The sequence below is a fragment of the Condylura cristata genome, unplaced genomic scaffold (genome assembly GCF_000260355.1).
Source record: "Condylura cristata isolate star-nosed mole 26May11 unplaced genomic scaffold, ConCri1.0 scaffold00002, whole genome shotgun sequence".
NCBI lineage: Eukaryota > Metazoa > Chordata > Mammalia > Eulipotyphla > Talpidae > Condylura > Condylura cristata.
Genome location: NW_004567103.1, coordinates 50,665,919 through 50,685,710, shown reverse-complemented (window position 1 = coordinate 50,685,710; position 19,792 = coordinate 50,665,919). Strand labels below are relative to the sequence as shown.

General features: G+C 38.0%; 1 protein-coding gene across 1 annotated transcript in view; it reads right to left on the bottom strand.

Moving 5' to 3' along the window:
- The window catches only part of GRB14 (growth factor receptor-bound protein 14), a 105,244-nt gene that overhangs the window by 20,790 nt on the left and 64,662 nt on the right, over positions 1-19,792 (bottom strand). The window contains exons 4-5 of the mRNA XM_004674597.1: positions 3,293-3,414; positions 648-722 (exon numbers count right to left, since the gene is read on the bottom strand). Coding sequence (XP_004674654.1) covers positions 648-722; positions 3,293-3,414 — 197 coding nt within the window. The remainder of the gene's footprint in view (positions 1-647; positions 723-3,292; positions 3,415-19,792) is intronic.

The window sequence follows — 19,792 nt, the reverse complement described above, 5'->3', positions numbered from 1 at the left end:
ATCAAAAATAAAATAAATGCAACTCTTCATCTATTTTAATGAGGATGTCTCAGATATGATCACCTAAAGCCACGAGCAGTTGAGAGAAGTGAACCCAAGACCAGGATTTTTATTTAAATAGGGAACTAATATCCATTCTGTTAAGAATATGTCACAGTTCTTTTCAAGTTATTTCCATCAGTTATTACAAATATTGTATAAAATAGTTGATATCTTTTTCTTCTTTCAGTTAATAACTAAATATTTTACTGCACATAGGATTGAAGCCATTTAGTATAAAGGCTGACATTAAATATTTGTTAGCAAATTGTCCACAGTTTATTAGGAATTTCAATTTATGAAGACTAGTATTTCAAAATATCACAAGCAAAACTACACATTTCCTTTCATGATACATATTTTTTAAAATACTTAAGATCCTTTGACTGTTGGCCAAAACTAGAAAGAAAAAAGTTAGTAAAGGACTTTATCCACATTGGGAATTCCTATCTGGGCTTTTCCTCTTCTCTTTTCAACTTTACCTCCAGCAAAAAAAGAGCCTTTGCAAAAAAAGAGCCATTTCAAAATCTGACCATGTAAAAATATGAACCTTAAGGTTTCCATTTATAATATTTTTACTTACATATTTTAATGAAAATGTATTTTACCTGCAAAATCTGTGTGGGGGATATTTCACCATTGGTTTCAGTTGCAAAGGACACCATGTGCTCTGGAAAAAAATACTGACAAAAAGATACAGGTTACATCACCCCAAAATCCATGCTATAAAAGATTCCATCATTGAAAAAAAATGTACAAAATGATGTAAAAATAAGCTATTATATTATTAAAAAAAAAAAAAAACAAACTTGAATACACCAAAAAAAAAAAAAGAAAATAAAGTACTTTCTAAGCTAGGAAGCACCAGCTGAGTTTGAAGCCATGTTGTCATCACTATTTTCTGCCTGCTCACACAGTGTCATTTCCACATCTGCAGCATTTCTAGAAGTGGCAGGAGGTGTCCTGCTGAGGAATGCATGGCCTGCTCCGAAAGCGATCCCATAGTTCGGCACTGCCGAGCCTTTACCTCCCCAGTGGCCACAGTGTTCTCCTCCCTGGCATCCTACGGCCCCACCTACCACTCACCCTCTGTTTTCCCCAATGACATCTCTTGATAGCAGCTGCCCTGAGTTTTCAGGATTGCAAAGCCATACAGAGCCAATAAGATTATGTTGGGATCCCAAGTCACTTGGCCTCCAGTATGTGAATATAGAGAAACTATTATTGCCGAAGTTGTCAAAACACATGGCATAAGATTTGCCATGATGAGCACTTGAAAGTCGACAATTCAGTGGCATTCAAGTACATTCACAATGCTGCCCCCCCCAAAAAATGATTTCATCATGATCAACACAGTAATTTAAAGCAAAAGTTCTTTAAATCAATATTTATGAATATAATGAATATTCCAAGTGAATGCAGGACTTTACCATCAGGTTTCTTAATGAGAAGGTATGGATGGCAGATAGGCCCCAAAGATTAGAAAATACTCTCAAATAAGCACATGCAGAGAGAACCACCTACTATGAGTTACAAAACACTGCCTTCAAGACCACAGCCTGGGTCTTCTCTAAGTCCTGCAACCATTCTAGCAGGTGCTAAAGGACTATCCACTCAATCTTTATAAAGTCAAGATTCAGAGAGTAAATGGACTGACCAAGATCACTCCCACAGCGTTGAGGAGCCAGAACTTGTCCTAGAGCTAGAGAGCTAAAAGTCCAGTCTTTGCACCTACTGTTTTCCAAACTTCTTTACATTTACCCAGGGTGACTGTTTAGAATAGGGATTGCCAGGCCACACTTCCAGAGCAACTGATGCAATAGATCTGGGTAGTTCCTGGGTCCTAGATCCCGTATTGTTAATAAGCACTCCTCTAAATAATTTGTATGATAAGACAAGTTTTAGGAAATATATTCTACTGTTCTTCCACTTGGACAGGGTTATTCAATAATAATTCTACTAACACTTGGTTTAAGATGTGGAAGGCTGGCCCATGCATGATGGGGTATTTAGTAGCATTCATGATGTCTACACACCAGCATCCCGCCTGGTCCCCAGTTATGACAACCAAAACTATCTCCAGACATTGTCAGATTGCCACCACCCCCACCTGACAACCACTACTCCAGGTCTACAAAATAAATATACAGCCTTGTTTAAATAAAATAAATAAATCAAACCCTGTCTTTGAATATGACATTTTACTTCTTGCTTTTAATAAAGATTCACAACAAGAAAACAACTTCCCTTCAAATTCTATTAAATTTTATTAGGACTCTTATTTTCTTTGTTAAAGATCATCCCATTATGTTTCTTTTAATAGATTCAAATAAAAAGCAAATGTAAGAGGTCTTTCAGGGTTTGAAAATATTCTATTATGGTGTATATCATATATTTTTCATAAAGCTTCATTTCAATCCAATTATCCAAAACTTAGTGTAAAAATATGCTACCACTGCAAAGACGAAAACAATTTAAAATAATGAGCCTAGAGGCAATTCTGACTTCTCCAGATCCCTTGTCTTCGTTAGAATGTGACATACATTTACTTTCTTTTTAAAGAGAACTATAATAATGAAAGTAGTATTTACTAGATAATGCACTAATCTTTATCTCATTTCTACTTAGCTCAGTAATTACTTCTTTGAAAACAAAATAAGTTGAAACAGCAAAATTCATGTCAATCTTAAATTTCTGTCAAAGTTATATCACTCCTGACATGTATGAGTCTAATTTTACTCTAGAAATTTCCTCAGTTCTGTGAAAGTACTAAGTTAAAATAATTTGGAAACTGCTTGAGAATTATTGATATAAGAATTCACTGCCTAAATCAAATGTACATTAGAATTTTTTTCTAAGAAGGAAAAGCAATTTGTTCACCAAAGCAGGTTTCTCAGTACTTTTAAATTAAGTAACTTACTGAAATCTCTCTTAATCAGTCAGACATTTTACCATTATGGTTAACAAAATATTTCACCTGTACATCTGAACTTCTGTGTATGATGCTGACTAGTCATTGTCAGAGAAGGAATGTGATTATAACTTGAAAGAACTACAATATTACCTACAATTTACCAAAGGAGAATTATATTTTATTGACACTGATTCTTTTTTTAATTTTAATTTTATTATTTTTTATTGTGTTAATATTGGTTGCAACACTGTATATGACTTGTAAACATATCTCTTAGCATAAATGAAATATGTTTAATTAATTTGTTTATTTTGTATTATTAATGATAATTTTACTTACCATTGGGTTTTTAAAGAATTCATATTTGGCATAATTTTTTCTAAAGTATAGTTTATTTTCTTCTTCCATTCCCCAGTTAGATAACACTTCAATCACCAGCTCATGGTCTTCTATTGTTCTTTCTGTAAAGAATGTTGTATTGGTTATGTTGACAGATATATGAAAGGATGGATGGATGGAGATAGACAACTGAATTGAAAGTTACTGTGTGTATATATAACTTTCAATTCAATTCTGAAAAAGCCAAAATGATAAAATTTTCATCAATTTAATTAGCAGTGTCAATTTTTACAATAATGCAAGCTGCAACCTGAAAAGAAAAATGATATGAAATATCACAATGTGCTTTTTGCTAATTCCAAACTCCTTTTACAGCTATGTAAATTATAAATTTGATAATAAATTTCCACTACAGATATGGCAGCTATTCTTTTCCTCCAGCTCATAATGACTTCAAAATTAAAATATTTGCCTCAAGGTCAAATGATTCACCCCATAAAATTTTGGCAGTTTGAATAAGAATTTACAACATATAATCTAGATCGAGGAATACAATTAAAACCAAAGTTTTAAAAGTCAAAATGTAATGTAAGTACAAACAATTTTTGAAGAAGCTTAATTTCATATGGTACTTGTATTTTCAGAACTTTCAGACAAATAGTCTTTGCATTAACAATGAAAATAATTGGGTAGAGTAGAAAAACACTTAGTAGGAAAGGCACTAACATAAAATAAGTGGTGACAACTTGCTTGAGAAAATAACATGCACAAATTTTATTGTATTAAGAAACTATGTTGTTCATAGCAAGCCTAATCATGACAATTCCAAGATGGAAACTATCCAAATGCATATCAACACAAGAATGAATAAACTATGTAAAAGCAGTGGAATATATACTATGACAACTGTATTGATAAATTGTATGATAAACTGTATTGATAAAGAAGTAAAACACAGAGTACAAACATTATTCTGTTTACGTGAGATTCAGAACAAATAAAAAAACTGTATGGCATTAGAATCAGGATAATGGAAATAGTGAGTAAGAGAACAGGAGTGTCAGAGGAACCATTGGGATGTGGGAAACAAATTGTTCCTTTTCTTAGATGTTGGATACTCAGGTATATGCAATGCCTGCAAATTATTCAAGTTGTCTCTATAGGTTTGGTTACTTTTCTTAGTGAATGTCATACTTCAAAACAAAGGTTAAAGAAAAATAAATGTGAGATTTACTAGCATAATAAAGAAACTTAAAACAACTAAATAAGGAATACAGAAATTCTTTGCCTTTTTTGGTGCTTCTAGGACCCTTTTGAAAAATATCCATGTCTCAGAAATTCAACTCTAGTAGTGATCTGTGACCTACAACACCCAAAACCCTTGAACGTAATGTTATATTTAAATAGAAGCTGATTCATCTGAAAGGAAATTCTTCTAAGAGTGGCCAATGAATATGGATGAGTTTGAGCTAAGTGTGGATCAACACTCAGGATTCTGTTCCTCACTGTGATTGTTCCTTTTCTGCCTCATTGACTACTAGTTTTCATAGCTCCTTCTACCACCTAAGAGGCAGTCGTTGGCTCCACAAATTTCTCTTTTTCTCAGAACTAATTAATGCTCCTCTCTTCAGTCATCATGTCTCTCAAGTTCCTTGACTTGAAATCTCTGGATACCTTTGCTTTCATTTTTACTCGAGTCCCAACTGCTATATTCTCCACCATCTCCAACACAGCTTATCTAAAATGCAAGTTAGTGTGATGACACCTCAAAATATTGAACAATTTCAGCATTTTATGACTGAATTTATAACCTAAAAAAGTGAAAGCAGGGACCGGAACAGATATGTGTAGACCAACGTTCATAGTACCATCATTCAGCAAATCCAAAAGATGGAAATATCCTAATGTCTACCAACAAATGGTTGTATATACGTGTGTGTGTGTGTATGTATATATATATATATATATGCTTAAAAAGGGATGAAATTCCAGCACATGTTATTGAAGAACATAATCAGCACCATGTTCTTAAAACTGCCATTCCAGGGGAAACTTTTACTGCCCCCTGAGTGGAACCCGCATTCTTGTGCATTTCTGTATAGATGAGGTATAGGGGGCCAATCGCTGTGGCCCAAAGCCAACCTCTCCATATTTAGGAAACCATGTGAAGGTCAGCCAAACCAGTCACTAGCTACCCTTTCGTCCCAAGGCCTGTGCACCAAAAAGGGACTATGTAATCTGCTCTTCCCTTTGTTCTGGGCCCTTTCAACCACCCAGGTGCCTCTGGTGTGAGATTGGGCCCAAGCTTGAGCTTGCATAAAGTTTCCTCTTGTGTTTACAGCAGTGTGGCTGGCTTTTTTTGGGTAGTGTGTCCCATTCTGGCATAAGTTATACCATGGATGAACCTTAAAGGAATTATGCTCGGTATAATCAGACAAATGCAATAGAACAAATACTATAGGATACCACTGGTAACAGAAATAAAATTCCACTACACAGTCACTTATACCAGGCACTTATACAAGTCATGAAGACTTAAGAACATCCTAACTATAGTTTTAGCCTCTCCCAAAAGTGGAATTTTAAACAAATGAACTTGGAATTTCCTAATCAGCACTGATGAGGTAATCTGCATAATGACAAGCTTCCCCCCCCTTACCCTGCCATTCAACAAAGGGTTTGGTTTTTCCTCTAAGTTATATGAGAAGTCACTCTGAACAAAGAAATTACATGAACTGACATGGATTTTCATTGGCTCACATCAACGGCTGAGTGAAAAACTGGTTTTAAAAGGATTCTGGTGAAAGCAGAGAAGCAACTTAGTAGGCTGTTGTAATTAACAAGGGAAGAGGTGATGCAGCCTGGCCCAGAGGAGAGTGACAGCACTGGGCCTGGGAGAAGCAGGCGGACTCCAGATACATTCTGAAGTACAGTCAATGGGATTTGTTGATAAATCAGATTTGGAGTGAGAAAGGCCAGTTAAAGGAGACACCAAGGTTCTTAGCCTAAGTATTTGGAGGGGTTGAACCGCCATTAGTAAATGTAAATAAAGTGATTTGCAGAGAAGTCAAATAGCCACTGAGATATAGAGAGGAAGGTGCATCCCTAACAATCTTTCTATCCTCACTTTTACCTACTTGCCACAGACCCCAGAAGGTTATTTTTATGCTTATGAAACAGGTTCAAGGTTCATGTTATTTAAAACAGTGAATGCAAAGTACTGTATCTGTATTCACTGTGACTGCAGTGAAAAGACATATTGTAAGCTAGTATTTTAACAACTTGTATTTCTTTTTTTTTTTTTTATAAGAGTTTATTTGTTTTTGCATAGAAGAATTGGGGTATGGGCCGGAGGTGTGGGTGGTGAGAAAATTCACCAGAGACAGCATGGGGAGCAGAACAGACTGATCTGCTGAAACACACTGTTGAGGGGAGCAGTGGAAGAAACAGAAGAGGTCTGCAGCACCATGTCGGTCAGCTCCCTGGCTGGGTATCTCATGGAAGGCCATCTTCCAGAGATTTAACCTCTGGCCACCAGGAGGCCCCCCACTTATATTTTTTTATAACCATTACCTCTCTCTACCACTAAGGAAACAAACAGCATATGTTCTGCCCTCAGGACACAGTACACAGAGTGGGAAAATATGACAGAGATATATTTTCTTTACTTTGAGCTCCAAAATAGACTTTATCAATATCTGACAAATATAAAATTGCCTGAGGAGAATCATGTCTAGCCATTCTTCAATGGAGGGCTTCACCCTCTGTCCTCTGGAAAAGGGGGTAGATTAGTGGAGGATAGTGTAGAGTAGGGACTGAGAGGAGTCAGAGAATAAGTGGGTGTAGGTCCCAGTTATGCTATATCCAGCCCCCTTCCCAATCCTGGCAAGTGAGGAGTTGATGGGCAAACACCATATAACTTTAACAGTAATGTGCAGTTCAAACCAGAGTGTATTGCCTGAGGACATGGCTAGCCTCCACAGGAGCCCTCCATCTGGTAGGGTAAAGAAGCAATGGTTGAGGCAGATGAGTCCACAGCATCCCAGAATGTGGAAAAGCACTTCAGCAGCACTATGCCCCTCAGAAGAATCATGGAAAGGTTAAAAGAAAGCCATGCAGGCCCTCTCTGATGGCGCAGCGGGTTAAAGCACAGCACTAAGAAGCTAAAGCCACTTCAGCATGAGTTCAATCCTCGCCTGCCCCAGAGGTGACCACATGGCATGTCAGACTTCTCCTGCCCTGCCCACTGCTTCCCTCAGCAGTGTACTTTGTCAGTCAGCCTGTTCTGCTCCCCACTCTGTCTCTGATGAATTCTTTCACTGCCCCTGCACCTCTGGCCCATACCCCAGTTCTGTATGCATAAATAAATAAGTCTTTAAACAAAAAAAAAGGAGGCCATGTAATTAAGGGGATTTATGATGCTGGCAATATGCTTAAGAGAAGCAAGAAATTCCCAAACATGGAAGAAGTAGACAAGAGTTAGACAGATGCTCTTCCTGGAATGTAACCACTCCACCTGAGTGTTGAAGAAGTAAAAGTAACTCTGAACCCTGAATTGGAAATATTTTAAGCCTGCCTGTAACTCATTTACACAACCTGAATTGACTACTTCCCCCTAAGAAAAATTCATAAAGCAAATAAATAATAGAAGATTAAGCTGTCTGCTCAGAATTAGAAGTTCAAATTTTAGAAATAAATTTCTCAATCTGAGACCTTTTCCATTGCTGTAATTTATCCGCAATAGGCTGAACAACAGCTCTAAAGACATCAGGTCCTCATCTCTACCTTACAAGCAAAGTCTTTGTAGGTGGGTACTGAGATGAGATTATTGTGGATTATACAGGTGATCCTTAAATCCAATCACAAGTATCCCTATGAAAGAGATGGCAGATATGACACAGATAGAAGGGCAATATAACCACAGACAGAGAGTCAAGTGATGTGACCACAAGCCAACCAGTGATGGCAGCCACCAGAAACTGGGAGAGACAGGAATGGACTCCATCTAATGCCCCTGAAAGAAACATGGCTCTGACAACGTCTGATTACCAAATGACCCTGGGTATTTTTCTTTTTTTTTTTATTTCAAGTAATTTTTATGTAAATTCAGCATGATTTTTTTTTTAAAGATTTATGTATGCATACAAGAACTGGGGTATAGACTAGAGGTACAGGGAGTGAGAGGATTTGACAGAGACAGAGTAGAGAACAGAACAGGCAGATCGACTGAAATACACTGCTAAGAGGAGCAGCAGGCAGGGTCAGGAGAGGTCTGTCACACCAGGTGGGTGACCGCCCTGCTGGGGGATTGAACTCATACTGCAGTGGCTGTAGATAGCTCCAGTGTTGTACCCCAATTCCTTGCACCACCAGGAAGGCCACCAGGATGCTTTAAAAAGACCAATGTTCAAGATGAACTCAAAAGCATCTAAAATACAATAGTAAAATTCATTATTAAATCTTTACAGATTCAAGTCTGTTATAAGAAATCTTTCTGAAGTATTTTTTTAGATATTGGAAAGTGATCAAATATCTAATGAAGGCAGAAAAATAGACCACTTTAAATATAGCAACCAAAAAGGAGAAAAAGAGGAAAGCCTCCAAAAGAGTAAAAAGAAAGACTTCTTTTAAAACAAAGGCTCCACATTGTTATAAATGTTAATTTTGTTTTGATACGTGAGTGATTTTTTAGGTTTAATTTTGCTTCTGACACATTAATGAAATCTTATGGCAATAGGATGAAATACTACCAAACAATAGTGACTACATAAAATTCTGTTTTCTCCTTAATTTTCAGAAACTTTTTCTTTAAGAAAAAAGAAGAGATGAGAAGTTTCTTCTGAAACTGTTGATTTAACTTCAAAGTCTTTTAAAAAACCTCAATCCTCTCAGAATGGAAAGTGTTCACCTGTGACCTTCTGCCTGGATTTCTTCGCTGAATCTACTGAAAGTACAGCGTGAGGCTCAAATAGAAACCTGAGTCCCTACTCTTCTCATCACTTGATAAGAGAAGAAACAAAAGTGGCTTTTACCTCTAATTCACCCAGAAAACAATTCTTTGTATACCTTTGTTACAGGAAACTCCAGGAGACAAATGGTCCTTGTACTTCTCCGTGCTAGGTAGAAACTACATACATTTTGGCAATCTTATTTTCAGATAAAAATGAACAGCCTCTGACCAAGCAAAACAAAAACTGGAGAAGCAAACACTAAAACAGGGCTCAATTTCTAAAAGGTTCCTTAACCTAAAAAACTACTTAATACCAGCAAGATCCTCTAGGAAATTGCCACCATCAGAATCAGCTCCCTGAGTGCAATAGACGAAAATCCTGACACCTAAGCTTGATGGGTTTATAAAAGTCTTTGTGGATCCTGTTTTAACAAATTGAAATACTCCTCATATTAACTCAGATTCAATGATCACAACTTCAGTCCACAGGAAGCCTTAGTTTTCCACAAAGTGTTTACATGTATATTATCTCAAGCTGATGGGCAAATACATGATAAACTTGAAAATAGCTTCCACAATTCTGTTATACCCAATGCATCCTATTAGGTTTCAGCATGAATTTCCATCTGGAAATGACACATGACTACTTTTCCAAGTCTCTTCCTTCTAGATACTTTTGTAGTCCATCCTTTCACTAGTTTGATCTGTTTAATATAAATTCCTTACAGTTTAAGGCAATGTAGTTCAAAACCCATTCATTTGTTCTAAATTCTGACTTACCAAGATGGATGTGTACACAGAGTCCCAGCTCTCAAGAAATGACTGTCTAGTTTCGATACTGTGACCATCATTAAGATAAATGCAAAAAAATGTTACAGCCATGCAGACAAGGAGAGAATACCTGAATACATACACAACTTGGGCTTTAGAAAGAAGGCTTTAAAATCTTTTAAAAGCTTTAAAAATTATGTTTATTTCTTTCTATTTAAAAAACAATACACTTTCATTACAGAAAATTTGAAGCTGACAATCAAAATCCATCTTTATACCTATCACTCAGGAGTAAGTACTTTCAGTATATTCTCTTGCCATTTTCTCTGGTTCTGAGTGTGCCTTTATTTTTCACAAAATTTTAGAAACACGATCTCTACATATATACATATGTATGTATATGTGCATATATGTGCATATATACCCACACATTCTATCATCATTACAATTTTACATTTACCCACACAGTTTTCAAAGGAAGATTTGCAAAAACATGGTAAAAATCTGCATAACCTCAGATGCTATAGGATTATTACAATTTATAACTTTCCTCTACTATTTTATACCATTGGGTTTACTTTGCCAATGGAGAAAGTAAATAATCTTCCTTGAACAGCCACATCTATTTCTTGGTCCATTGTGCTTATTTTCCACATCTACCTCTAGTGTGTGCGTCACCTCCCACTCAATTGCTCCTGTATTCCTGAAGTTTCAAGATTGTAGTTTCCTAAGGGATGTATGAGAATGGGTGGTGTCATATTCTGATCAAGGAATAACACCGGAGCAGCAGCAGTTTACGCTCAGGGGCGCACAGATGGAAGAGGCAGATGTGTCTCACTCCCTGCTCTCAAGACACAACGGGAGACTCTACCAGGAGGCTGGGCGTGGGATGCCTCCAGATGCTTTTCCTACTCTCCTCTCTCCAGACTGTGGTACTAGGTTAGTGGCCTGTCCATTTGGGCAGCTGCTCCCATTTTACCTCGTTTTCATAGACATTTTTACAAAGCAGCTACCAGTTATACTATAATTCCATTTTACAGTAAAATTCCAAGTAAGTCTTGGAAGGTACAGCACAGTCAGTCAGGTAAAGATGGCTGAGAGAGGACTTCCTGAGAATCTGAATAGCATGAACAAGAAAAGCAAGCAGTAGGAACCATAGAGCTTGCAGGCAACCACCGGTAGTTGTCTAGTGGCTGAGTTAGGTGGAGAAAGGGGAGAGACAGAGGCTGGAGATGGGAGGCAGTAGTCAGGCCACAAGGTGCAACAAGCCCAGCAGATCTCGTCTTCTAACACAATGTGAATCATGCGTGTGTTAGTAACACTGATGTGACCAGCAGCCAGAGGGTGATTTGCAAGTCTAACTAGTACTTGCAAAGAGCTGATGAGTCCTGAATTCAGGCTACAAGAAGGAAAAATCAGGTAGAGCCAGTGGCAGATTTCATTATGAGCACTCCCCATTCTGTGCTGATTTCATATTTTCTTTTTATTTTTTAATTAATTTATTTTATTTATTTATTTTTTAAAGATGTATTTATTTATTTATTCGTACAGAACTGGGTACAGGCCAGAGATGCGAAGGGCGAAAGGATTCACCAGAGACAGAGTGGGGAGCAGAACAGGCAGATCGACAAAGTACATTGCTGAGGAGAGCAGCAGGCGGGTCAGGAGAGGTCTGCCACGCCATGTGGTCACCTCCAGGCCAGGTGGAGATTGAACTCATGCGGAAGTGGCTTACGCTTCTTTGTGCTGTGCTTTAACTGCTTTAATTTATTTTTATTAGTTTTTTTTTTCTGATTTTCTTGAGTGCTTTTTAATTTATTATGATTTATTTTTTACATCATTCTTCATTTTGTACATTTTTTTCACCTTGGTTGCAATCCCTGTGTATTTCCCACCACTAATTCACCTGTGTACCATCACCATAGTCCTGTATACTCTTCCCACCCCAGTTTTGATCCCATTCCCCTTTCCACCCTGTAAAATGCCTCTGGTTTATAGTTGTTCATTGTTTTTGTTTTTACTTTTTACTTTATTACAATTGTTATTTTTTTCCTGTTCTGTTACACTCCTGCTGTGAGTGAAACCATCCGGTATTTTTTTTTTTTCTTTCTCACTAATTTCACTAAGCATGGTCCCTTCCAGCTCCATCCATGTTGCTGCAAAAGGCATGGTTTATCTTTATGATTGCTGAGTAATATTCCATTGTGCACATGTACCACATCTTTTTACTCCAGTCTTCTATTTTTTGGGCATTTGGGTTAATTCCATACCTTCCCTATTGTAAATAGAGCAGCATTAAACATGGGGGTGCAGGTACTCTTTTCAGTCAATGTTTTTGTGTCCTTTGGCTAGATACCTAGGAGTGGGATTGCTGGGTCATATGGAAGCTCCATTTTCAGCAGTCTGAGAAACCTCCAAACAATTTTCCATAGTGGTTGTACCAGTTTGCATCCCCACCAGCAGTGTAGGAAAGTTCCTTTTTCTCCATATCCTCACCAATATTTGTTGTTGCTAGTTGTTTTAAGATGTGCCATTCTCACTGGTGTGAGATGGTTTCTCACTGTGGTTTTAATTTGTATTTCCCTTGTTACAAGTGATCTTGAACATTTTTTCATATGTCTGTTGGTCATCTGCATTTCCTTTTTGGAGAAGTGTCTTTTTAGCTCTTCTGCCCATTTTTTGAGGGGTTGTTCACTTTATTTCTGTTGAGTTTCATCAATTCTTTGTATATCTTTGTGATCAGTCCTTTGTCATTAGTATTGTGTGCATATATTTTCTCCCAATCAGTGGGTGGGTCTTTGTTTTGCTTAGAAAATTGGTTCAACAAATGGTAGTGGGAAAACTGGGCTGCCATATACAAAAAAAAAAAAAAATTAAGGTAGATTACTACCTTGCACCATGCATAAAAACCAACTCGAATGGATTAAAGAACTAGATATAAGACCTGAAACCATAAAACTTCTAGAAGAAAAAGTGGGTGAAACACTACATGACATATACCCAGTAACATCTTCAAAGATGCATCACCCAAAGCAAGCATAGCGAAGGAAAGGATAAACAGCTGGGACTACATCAAGTTAAAGTGCTTTTATACAGCAAAAGAGACACTACACAAAACAATGATTTCATAGTTTCATCTCTAGCCTTGAAGGGATATCAGGATACTATATCTCTTCAAATCTCAGGTCAGGACTACCCAAGTCTCAGTATAGAAGGATGCACAGTACATACGTGCTAAAGTCTTTACAATTATTTTTGCATTTGGTGACGGTGGTCACAACTCTGATGACTACGAGGTTACAAAGAGCACAGAAAGTATAACTGCATATCAGCTCCAGACAACAGGAAAGCACTTGTGCAGACTTCATAAAAAAGAAAAAGTGTGAAGGAGCAGCTTCAAAGTAGGGGGCTATTAAAGAGTTCCCTCATCACCACTGTCATTACTTCTGCCTTAAAGAGATCACACGGGTTTAGCAGCACACACACACAAAATAGTTTCATTAAAAGCCTCCAGTCATTCATTTTGCTTATTAAAGCCACTCCACAATGATATTCACAATGGAAATCTCATCTGTCCCTATCAATGACACTAAAACACAATTAATTCCTCTTCCAGAGGAGTCTACAGGTATGTGCTTGAGGTATTGTGTTAATTGCTATTGCTTCATACCATGGCTTCAATTAGGAATCAAAATGGGAGCAAGACAAACAAGGTTCCCATTAAGTTCCAGAGGCTTAAAACGAAGTCCACCGCCCCCCTCCCTCTCCACCTCCACTGATTATAAAAGCAGAGGAATCCATCTGGGGAACTACAGTGACATCTAGTGGTGGTGAAGTAAAACATGCCAGGTATAAAACTTGGTTTATTATGAGATAATTATTGCTGATATACTTACACTTTAAGTTCCATGTCTATAAATGTGTGTGTACAACTAGAATCTCATCATAATGTGATGCAAAAACAGACAAATTAGAGATTCATAACAAAATCAGGATGTTTAGCTGCTTCAATGATTTATTCTGCCTATTAAAATTCTTAGCACTGTATATTTACAACTATGGGTAAAGGCTATGAAATACTGATACTGTAACATTCTCAATGAAACACTTCCATTAAGCTTATGTACAAATTTAAGGATAGGTCATATCCAAAATGATCCTTCTACTCAGCCAAAATAAATACTGAAATGAGTTAGATCAGTTTGATCCCAGCAATTTCAACACTACCTTGAGTAACAAAGACTTAACTGAAAATATTTTTGTGGCCTCAAGATTTAAGCCTATGCTTACAACATGCATGATAGGTAGAGAGTGAAAAAGAGACATATTAACCACAGAATCCCAGGAATATTTGCCTGGCTGACTTCAGTGAGGAGAAACAAATTAGTTTAGATTTTAGCATCTGACAGGGCCCAGAATTGTACAATGTCTGACTCGGGGCAAGGTATGTCATCATTGACTCTTTGTATCCCTTTATGTAAAATAGAAGTTAAAACAAATATATATTAGGGTTAGTATGAGGGTAAGTAATGAGATCACCTATCAAGATTCATATAAAAGCTCTCAGCATTTGCATATGTAAGAAGCACATTAATAGTAACCATCACATGTAGTCACGTTAAAAATAAGATTGAGGCCCTCCCTGGTGGCGCAGCGGGTTAAAGCACAGCACTGAGAATCTAAAGCCGCCTCCACATGAGTTCGATTCCCGCCTGCCCCGGAGGTGACCACATGGCGTGGCAGACCTCTCCTGACCCGCCCGCTGCTCCCCTCAGCAGTGTGCTTCGTCGATCTGCCTGTTCTGTTCCCTGCTCTGTCTCCGGTGAAGCCTCTCACCGCCCCTAAGCCTCTGGCCTGTACCCCAGTTCTGTATGCACAAATAAATAAATCTTTAAAAAAAAAAATAAGATTGAAGCTCCTTTGTCACAGAAAATGTCACGCTGAAAATAATCTTTAGTTTTCCGAAAACCTATCACATTTTGAGTATCAAGTGCTCCTCCTTCTGACTCGAAACATTTGCGGTGTGCATTGATGGATCAGAAACAACAGCAGTAGCACATATTTTGGTAACATAGAATGACTGATACTTCTCAAGATTATCTTGATTATTAAAGTAAGCTAAAAGTACAGAAAACTCTCAACTCTCATCTATCCCATAATTCAAAATGCTCTTGCCCACAAACACTAAATCTCATACATATGTAGATCATGACAGGAAGATGGCACAAGCAGATAGACGTAAAGATCAATCTAGGGAGCCACAGGTAGGCGAATGGAAAAGCCTTTAGAAGGTTAAAACTTCGAATCTGACTTTCTTAGTAACAAACTTTAATAGCTAAGTCAGATTATATTGCTTTTCCCCTTGGTGTATAAGTCAATCCCCCTCCACGAACAACAGAGACCCAACTCAACCCACTCTGCAATAGCTCTGTGAAGCCCTCTCTCATCCCCCCACCTTACTTACTGTACTCAAACATACTGGCTTCTTGGCTGCTTTCTGAACACAGGGTCACTACATCCAGATCATTCCACTTGCCATTCCCTCTGTCTAGAATCTTCTACTTAACTGCAAGGCCTGTTCCTGTCTGCTTCAGAGCTCTACTCAAATATCACGCTGTCAGGGAGGCCTTTCCTAACCCTTCAATTTACAGTACATCTCCCACCCCACCACACTCCATCCCTCTCCCATGCCTTTCTTCCTCTCCACCTAAGAAATTACAAATGTTAATCAGGTGTCTCTTGTCTTTCCCACTCCTCTAGAATGCAAATTTGAAAGTAGTGTGTTTTGTCTATTTTCTTACTTCACAAAATAGGCTTGGTACAAAAGAGTAAAAAAATACCTGCTAAACTGTTTGAGAAAAGCAGCAGGGAAAAAGCACGGAGAGCACTAGCTTTTTGTGGAGTTTTATAAAGCAGAAAAAAAATTCAGGAAGTATTTTACAGTGCATGTTCATGTTCACAGAAAACATAGCTTACAAAAGTGAATATACAGAGTGTAATCAGAAATTATAACAATAAAGAGAAACTAACAAAAGCTACCTGAATTTGGTGAAATCGAAGCTGAAATTATCTACTTCTTGACATCTATTTCTCAGTTATTTACAATCATTTGAATAATTTTTGTGTTATAGAAATTTTTTAAAATTGGGCTTCCCTAGTGGCCTAGCGGTTAAGTCTCAGCACTGCACCACTGTGGCCTGAATTGGGCCTCTGGCCAGGGAGCTGAACCACATGGCACAACTAACCTCTCCTGTCTGGCCTGCTGCTCCCCTCAGCAGAGTATGTGAGTAGACCTGCCTGCTCTGCTCCCCACTCTTCTCTGGTGAATCCTCTCCCCTCCCACCACCAGCACCTCTGGCCTACATCCCAGTTCTTCTATGCAAGAAAAAATTTAAATTTTTTAAAAATAATAATAAAAAATAATAAATACCTCCTCCTTCCTTTTAGAATTCTATTCACTGAAAACTTACCATTTGGTCAATAAGAGGTGAATAATTTCTCCTGAACAATGCACGGACCTCATTTTCTGGTCACCAAAGTTTTGGTACAAAATATATTCTTTGGTTTTTCATATAAACAACACTATCAGTAGATTTAGTGGTTCATTCTATTGACAAAGAACACCTGCAGCTATGTATTATATTTAGGGGTCAAAAACAACCCACTTACTCTATTTCTTTCCATCTATTTTAATATGTAAATGATAAAAATGTTATTTGATACAACCATTAGAGTGAATAGTTACCGCAAGAGTACTTACAGTGATAGACACACATAAATAAAACTCAAAATATATCATTTTATATATGATGCTGAAGAAGATCACAGCACCTCAATACTGGCTATTCTTCTAATACATTATTAAAGGAATGGAAGTTAATAAACCTATAACATGTACTTGGATAGATTAATGTCTGCAATCTTTTCCATTGTCTTATCTTTATTAAAGATAAAATCTGAATAAAAAGGAAAGAACACAAGAAAATTCTGGAACTAAATTTCCTTCTCATAAACTTTGGTTTAATGCATGGCTGATGAAGTCATCAGACAATATTCTCACACCTTTGATTTTATTTCAGCAGTTTCCAGAAAATTCAGTAATTGAGAAATAATACTTCTATTTGATGCCTAAAAGTTTAAATTTACTATGTAGCTCAAATTAATTCTCAATGTTCCATTTGAAGCCTCTACATTAAAAGATTTGTTCCTTAATATAATTCACAATGGTCTCAGAAAACTGGTGCTCGATTTATGGAGTAGATTTTTATTACTTAATCTTAAACTATTTGTTAAAAATAAACTGTAGTAACTATAACCAAAAAATGCTTTTAAAATTCCCTCAAAAGTTTGAAAGTATAAAATACTGTAGTTCTGCATAAGGCTAATTAAGATTTCTATCCCTATAACCATAAACTGAAGTTATTTGAGAAATGGCAGATTATCTGTTGAGAGTGGTATCCCTGGTAGGTATTTGCTCAGCTGACCTACTGCTGCTCAGAAACTATCAGTTAGGTTAGAGGAGTGCATTGGGCTGGAGACCAGATTCCCTGTGAGACAGCTAAACTCCAGAAGTGTCCTTTACACAGGTCTCACTGCCCTTTTCCTGAGGTTCTGACTGATACTGGGACAACAGTCTTCCAGCTAGAAGTATGTAAGTACAGGTAGTTTTAATGAGTCACCTTGCAGACTCCTTTAAAAATAGATCCTCCAAAGGAACACTTTGTCCACATTATCTTTATCCATTTTATAAGAAAAAGATAAGTCTCATTTTGGAATAGAACCTTGGTATATTGCTAAATATTGTACTATTTATTTGGGTTACTGGGGAGTAAGTCACCTTACACATCAAACAAATTAAAAATTGTATAATTTCTTACTATCCATGCAAGAGTGAATGACTCTTAACACTATCAGATTCATTCACAATGCTTTAAATGAATTGAAGCAAGTAACTGAGCCATGACTGATAAATTGTTTTTTTCAAATTTTTTATTTATTGCTAAAGATTTTTTTGACATGTAAAATAATGGAGTAATATATGGTGGGCCAAGAATCAGCGACCCAAATGATATCTACATCTAAATCTCTGGAACCTACATTGCTATTGGGGACCAAAAAAACCAGGTTGGGGGGGTACTTAACAGATATATGATTGAGTCAAGGATTTTGAAATGAAGAGAATACCCTGGACGATCTAGGGGTACCTTGAAGGCTACTGTTCTTCTACGGGACAAGACGAGGGATAATCAATATGGACAGAAGACGAGAAGGCCACTGAGGGGGCTGAGCGATGTTGCCACAGGATCAGGAGTGCTGGGGAGGCAAGGAAGTCTGCTGACACCTTGTTTTCAATTTGGTAATACTGATTCAGGCCTCAGAACTTCAAGAGAATAAATTTCAGTTGCCTTCATCCACCAAATTGGTGGTAATAAGCAAACAGCACTGCCATTTCTCACCTGCTATTGGTTAAGGTAATATTTAACATTCATCCTAAAAATAAGAAAGGGAGATTAAGTGGTTATCAATTCCTGTCTTGTTACAGCAGAAGAATGAAAATTCTTTATAAGATATTAGAAGAATGGGGGGTGGGTGCGGAGGGGGAGCCCTTCCTCTCACAATTCAGAGACATATTTCCAATTAAAAAATTTTAAAAGTGATTCATTATGCTTATACCTTAAAACTGCAAAGGAGTCATTTGTTTCTTCAAGAAAAAAATTAGGGTGTACTCTTCCATAAAGAGAACCACTAGTGTGGCTACTTCTTAGTGCTGTGCTTCAGCCCTCTGCGCCACCAGGGAGGGCCCTGTGGCTACTTCTTATTGAAACTGTAGACATCCCACCCCAAACACACAGAGGCTCCAGTGCTTGGCCCCAGAAACTGATTTTGAGTGCAAGTGGTAGTGAGTGGTGGGCACTATACCTCCTGCCACCAAGGCCCCACTGGGACTCAGGCTGCAGTCAGAAGCCAGCAGTGGTAGGGCCCAGTGGTCTCTATACCACACTACATCAAGGGGAGGCAGCCCCTGAATCACAGCTGCAGGAAGTCTACGGGGCCCCAAAGGGCCAGCTCCAACACTGGGGCTCCCTCTAGCTGCAGGCAGTAGAGAGGCCCATGGATTTGGTGCCAGATCATAGAATGAACCAGTCAGGTTCAAGCAATGAGCTGGTTGGTGCTTTGATCCAATCAGCCAGAGGACTGAAAATGGCCCAATCACAATTACAGGTGGCCCAATCAGAATTACATCTGAAGGACGATATAAAGCAGGGCAGGAGCCAGGATGGAGGTGCTTTTTGCCTGAGAAAGACTCTCTGAGGTATGCACTGATCTTCCAAGGAAGAAGCAAAGCCAAAAAGCTTTGCAGAGGATAAGCCAGCAGCACCAGCCCTCCACCTTAAAAGGAGCACCAGAGGATACAGACCTAGTGTCTTGAAAGCTGTTGTTGGCATGGGCCAATAGCTCACTAAGAGCTGCAATGCTGGTGGTTTTGACCATGCCACTCCTGATGACAGTGGTGAGCAGCATGACTGGTTAGCACTGCCCAACTCTGCTGATGTCCGGTCATTTTTGAGAGTTGTTAACATGGTGTGCTTGATCATTCAGCACTGGCTGCCAGTGCTCCTGCCTCCACTGCTGTGTGGCCCCACCTCCTGTGCCGTCCACTCCAACTTTCAGTTAAGAGTGGGCTGCCGCAGCCCAAATGCCCAAAAGTAGATGACTGGATTAAAAAGTTGTGGTATATATATACAATGGACTATTACTCAGCAACCAAAAAAAAAAAA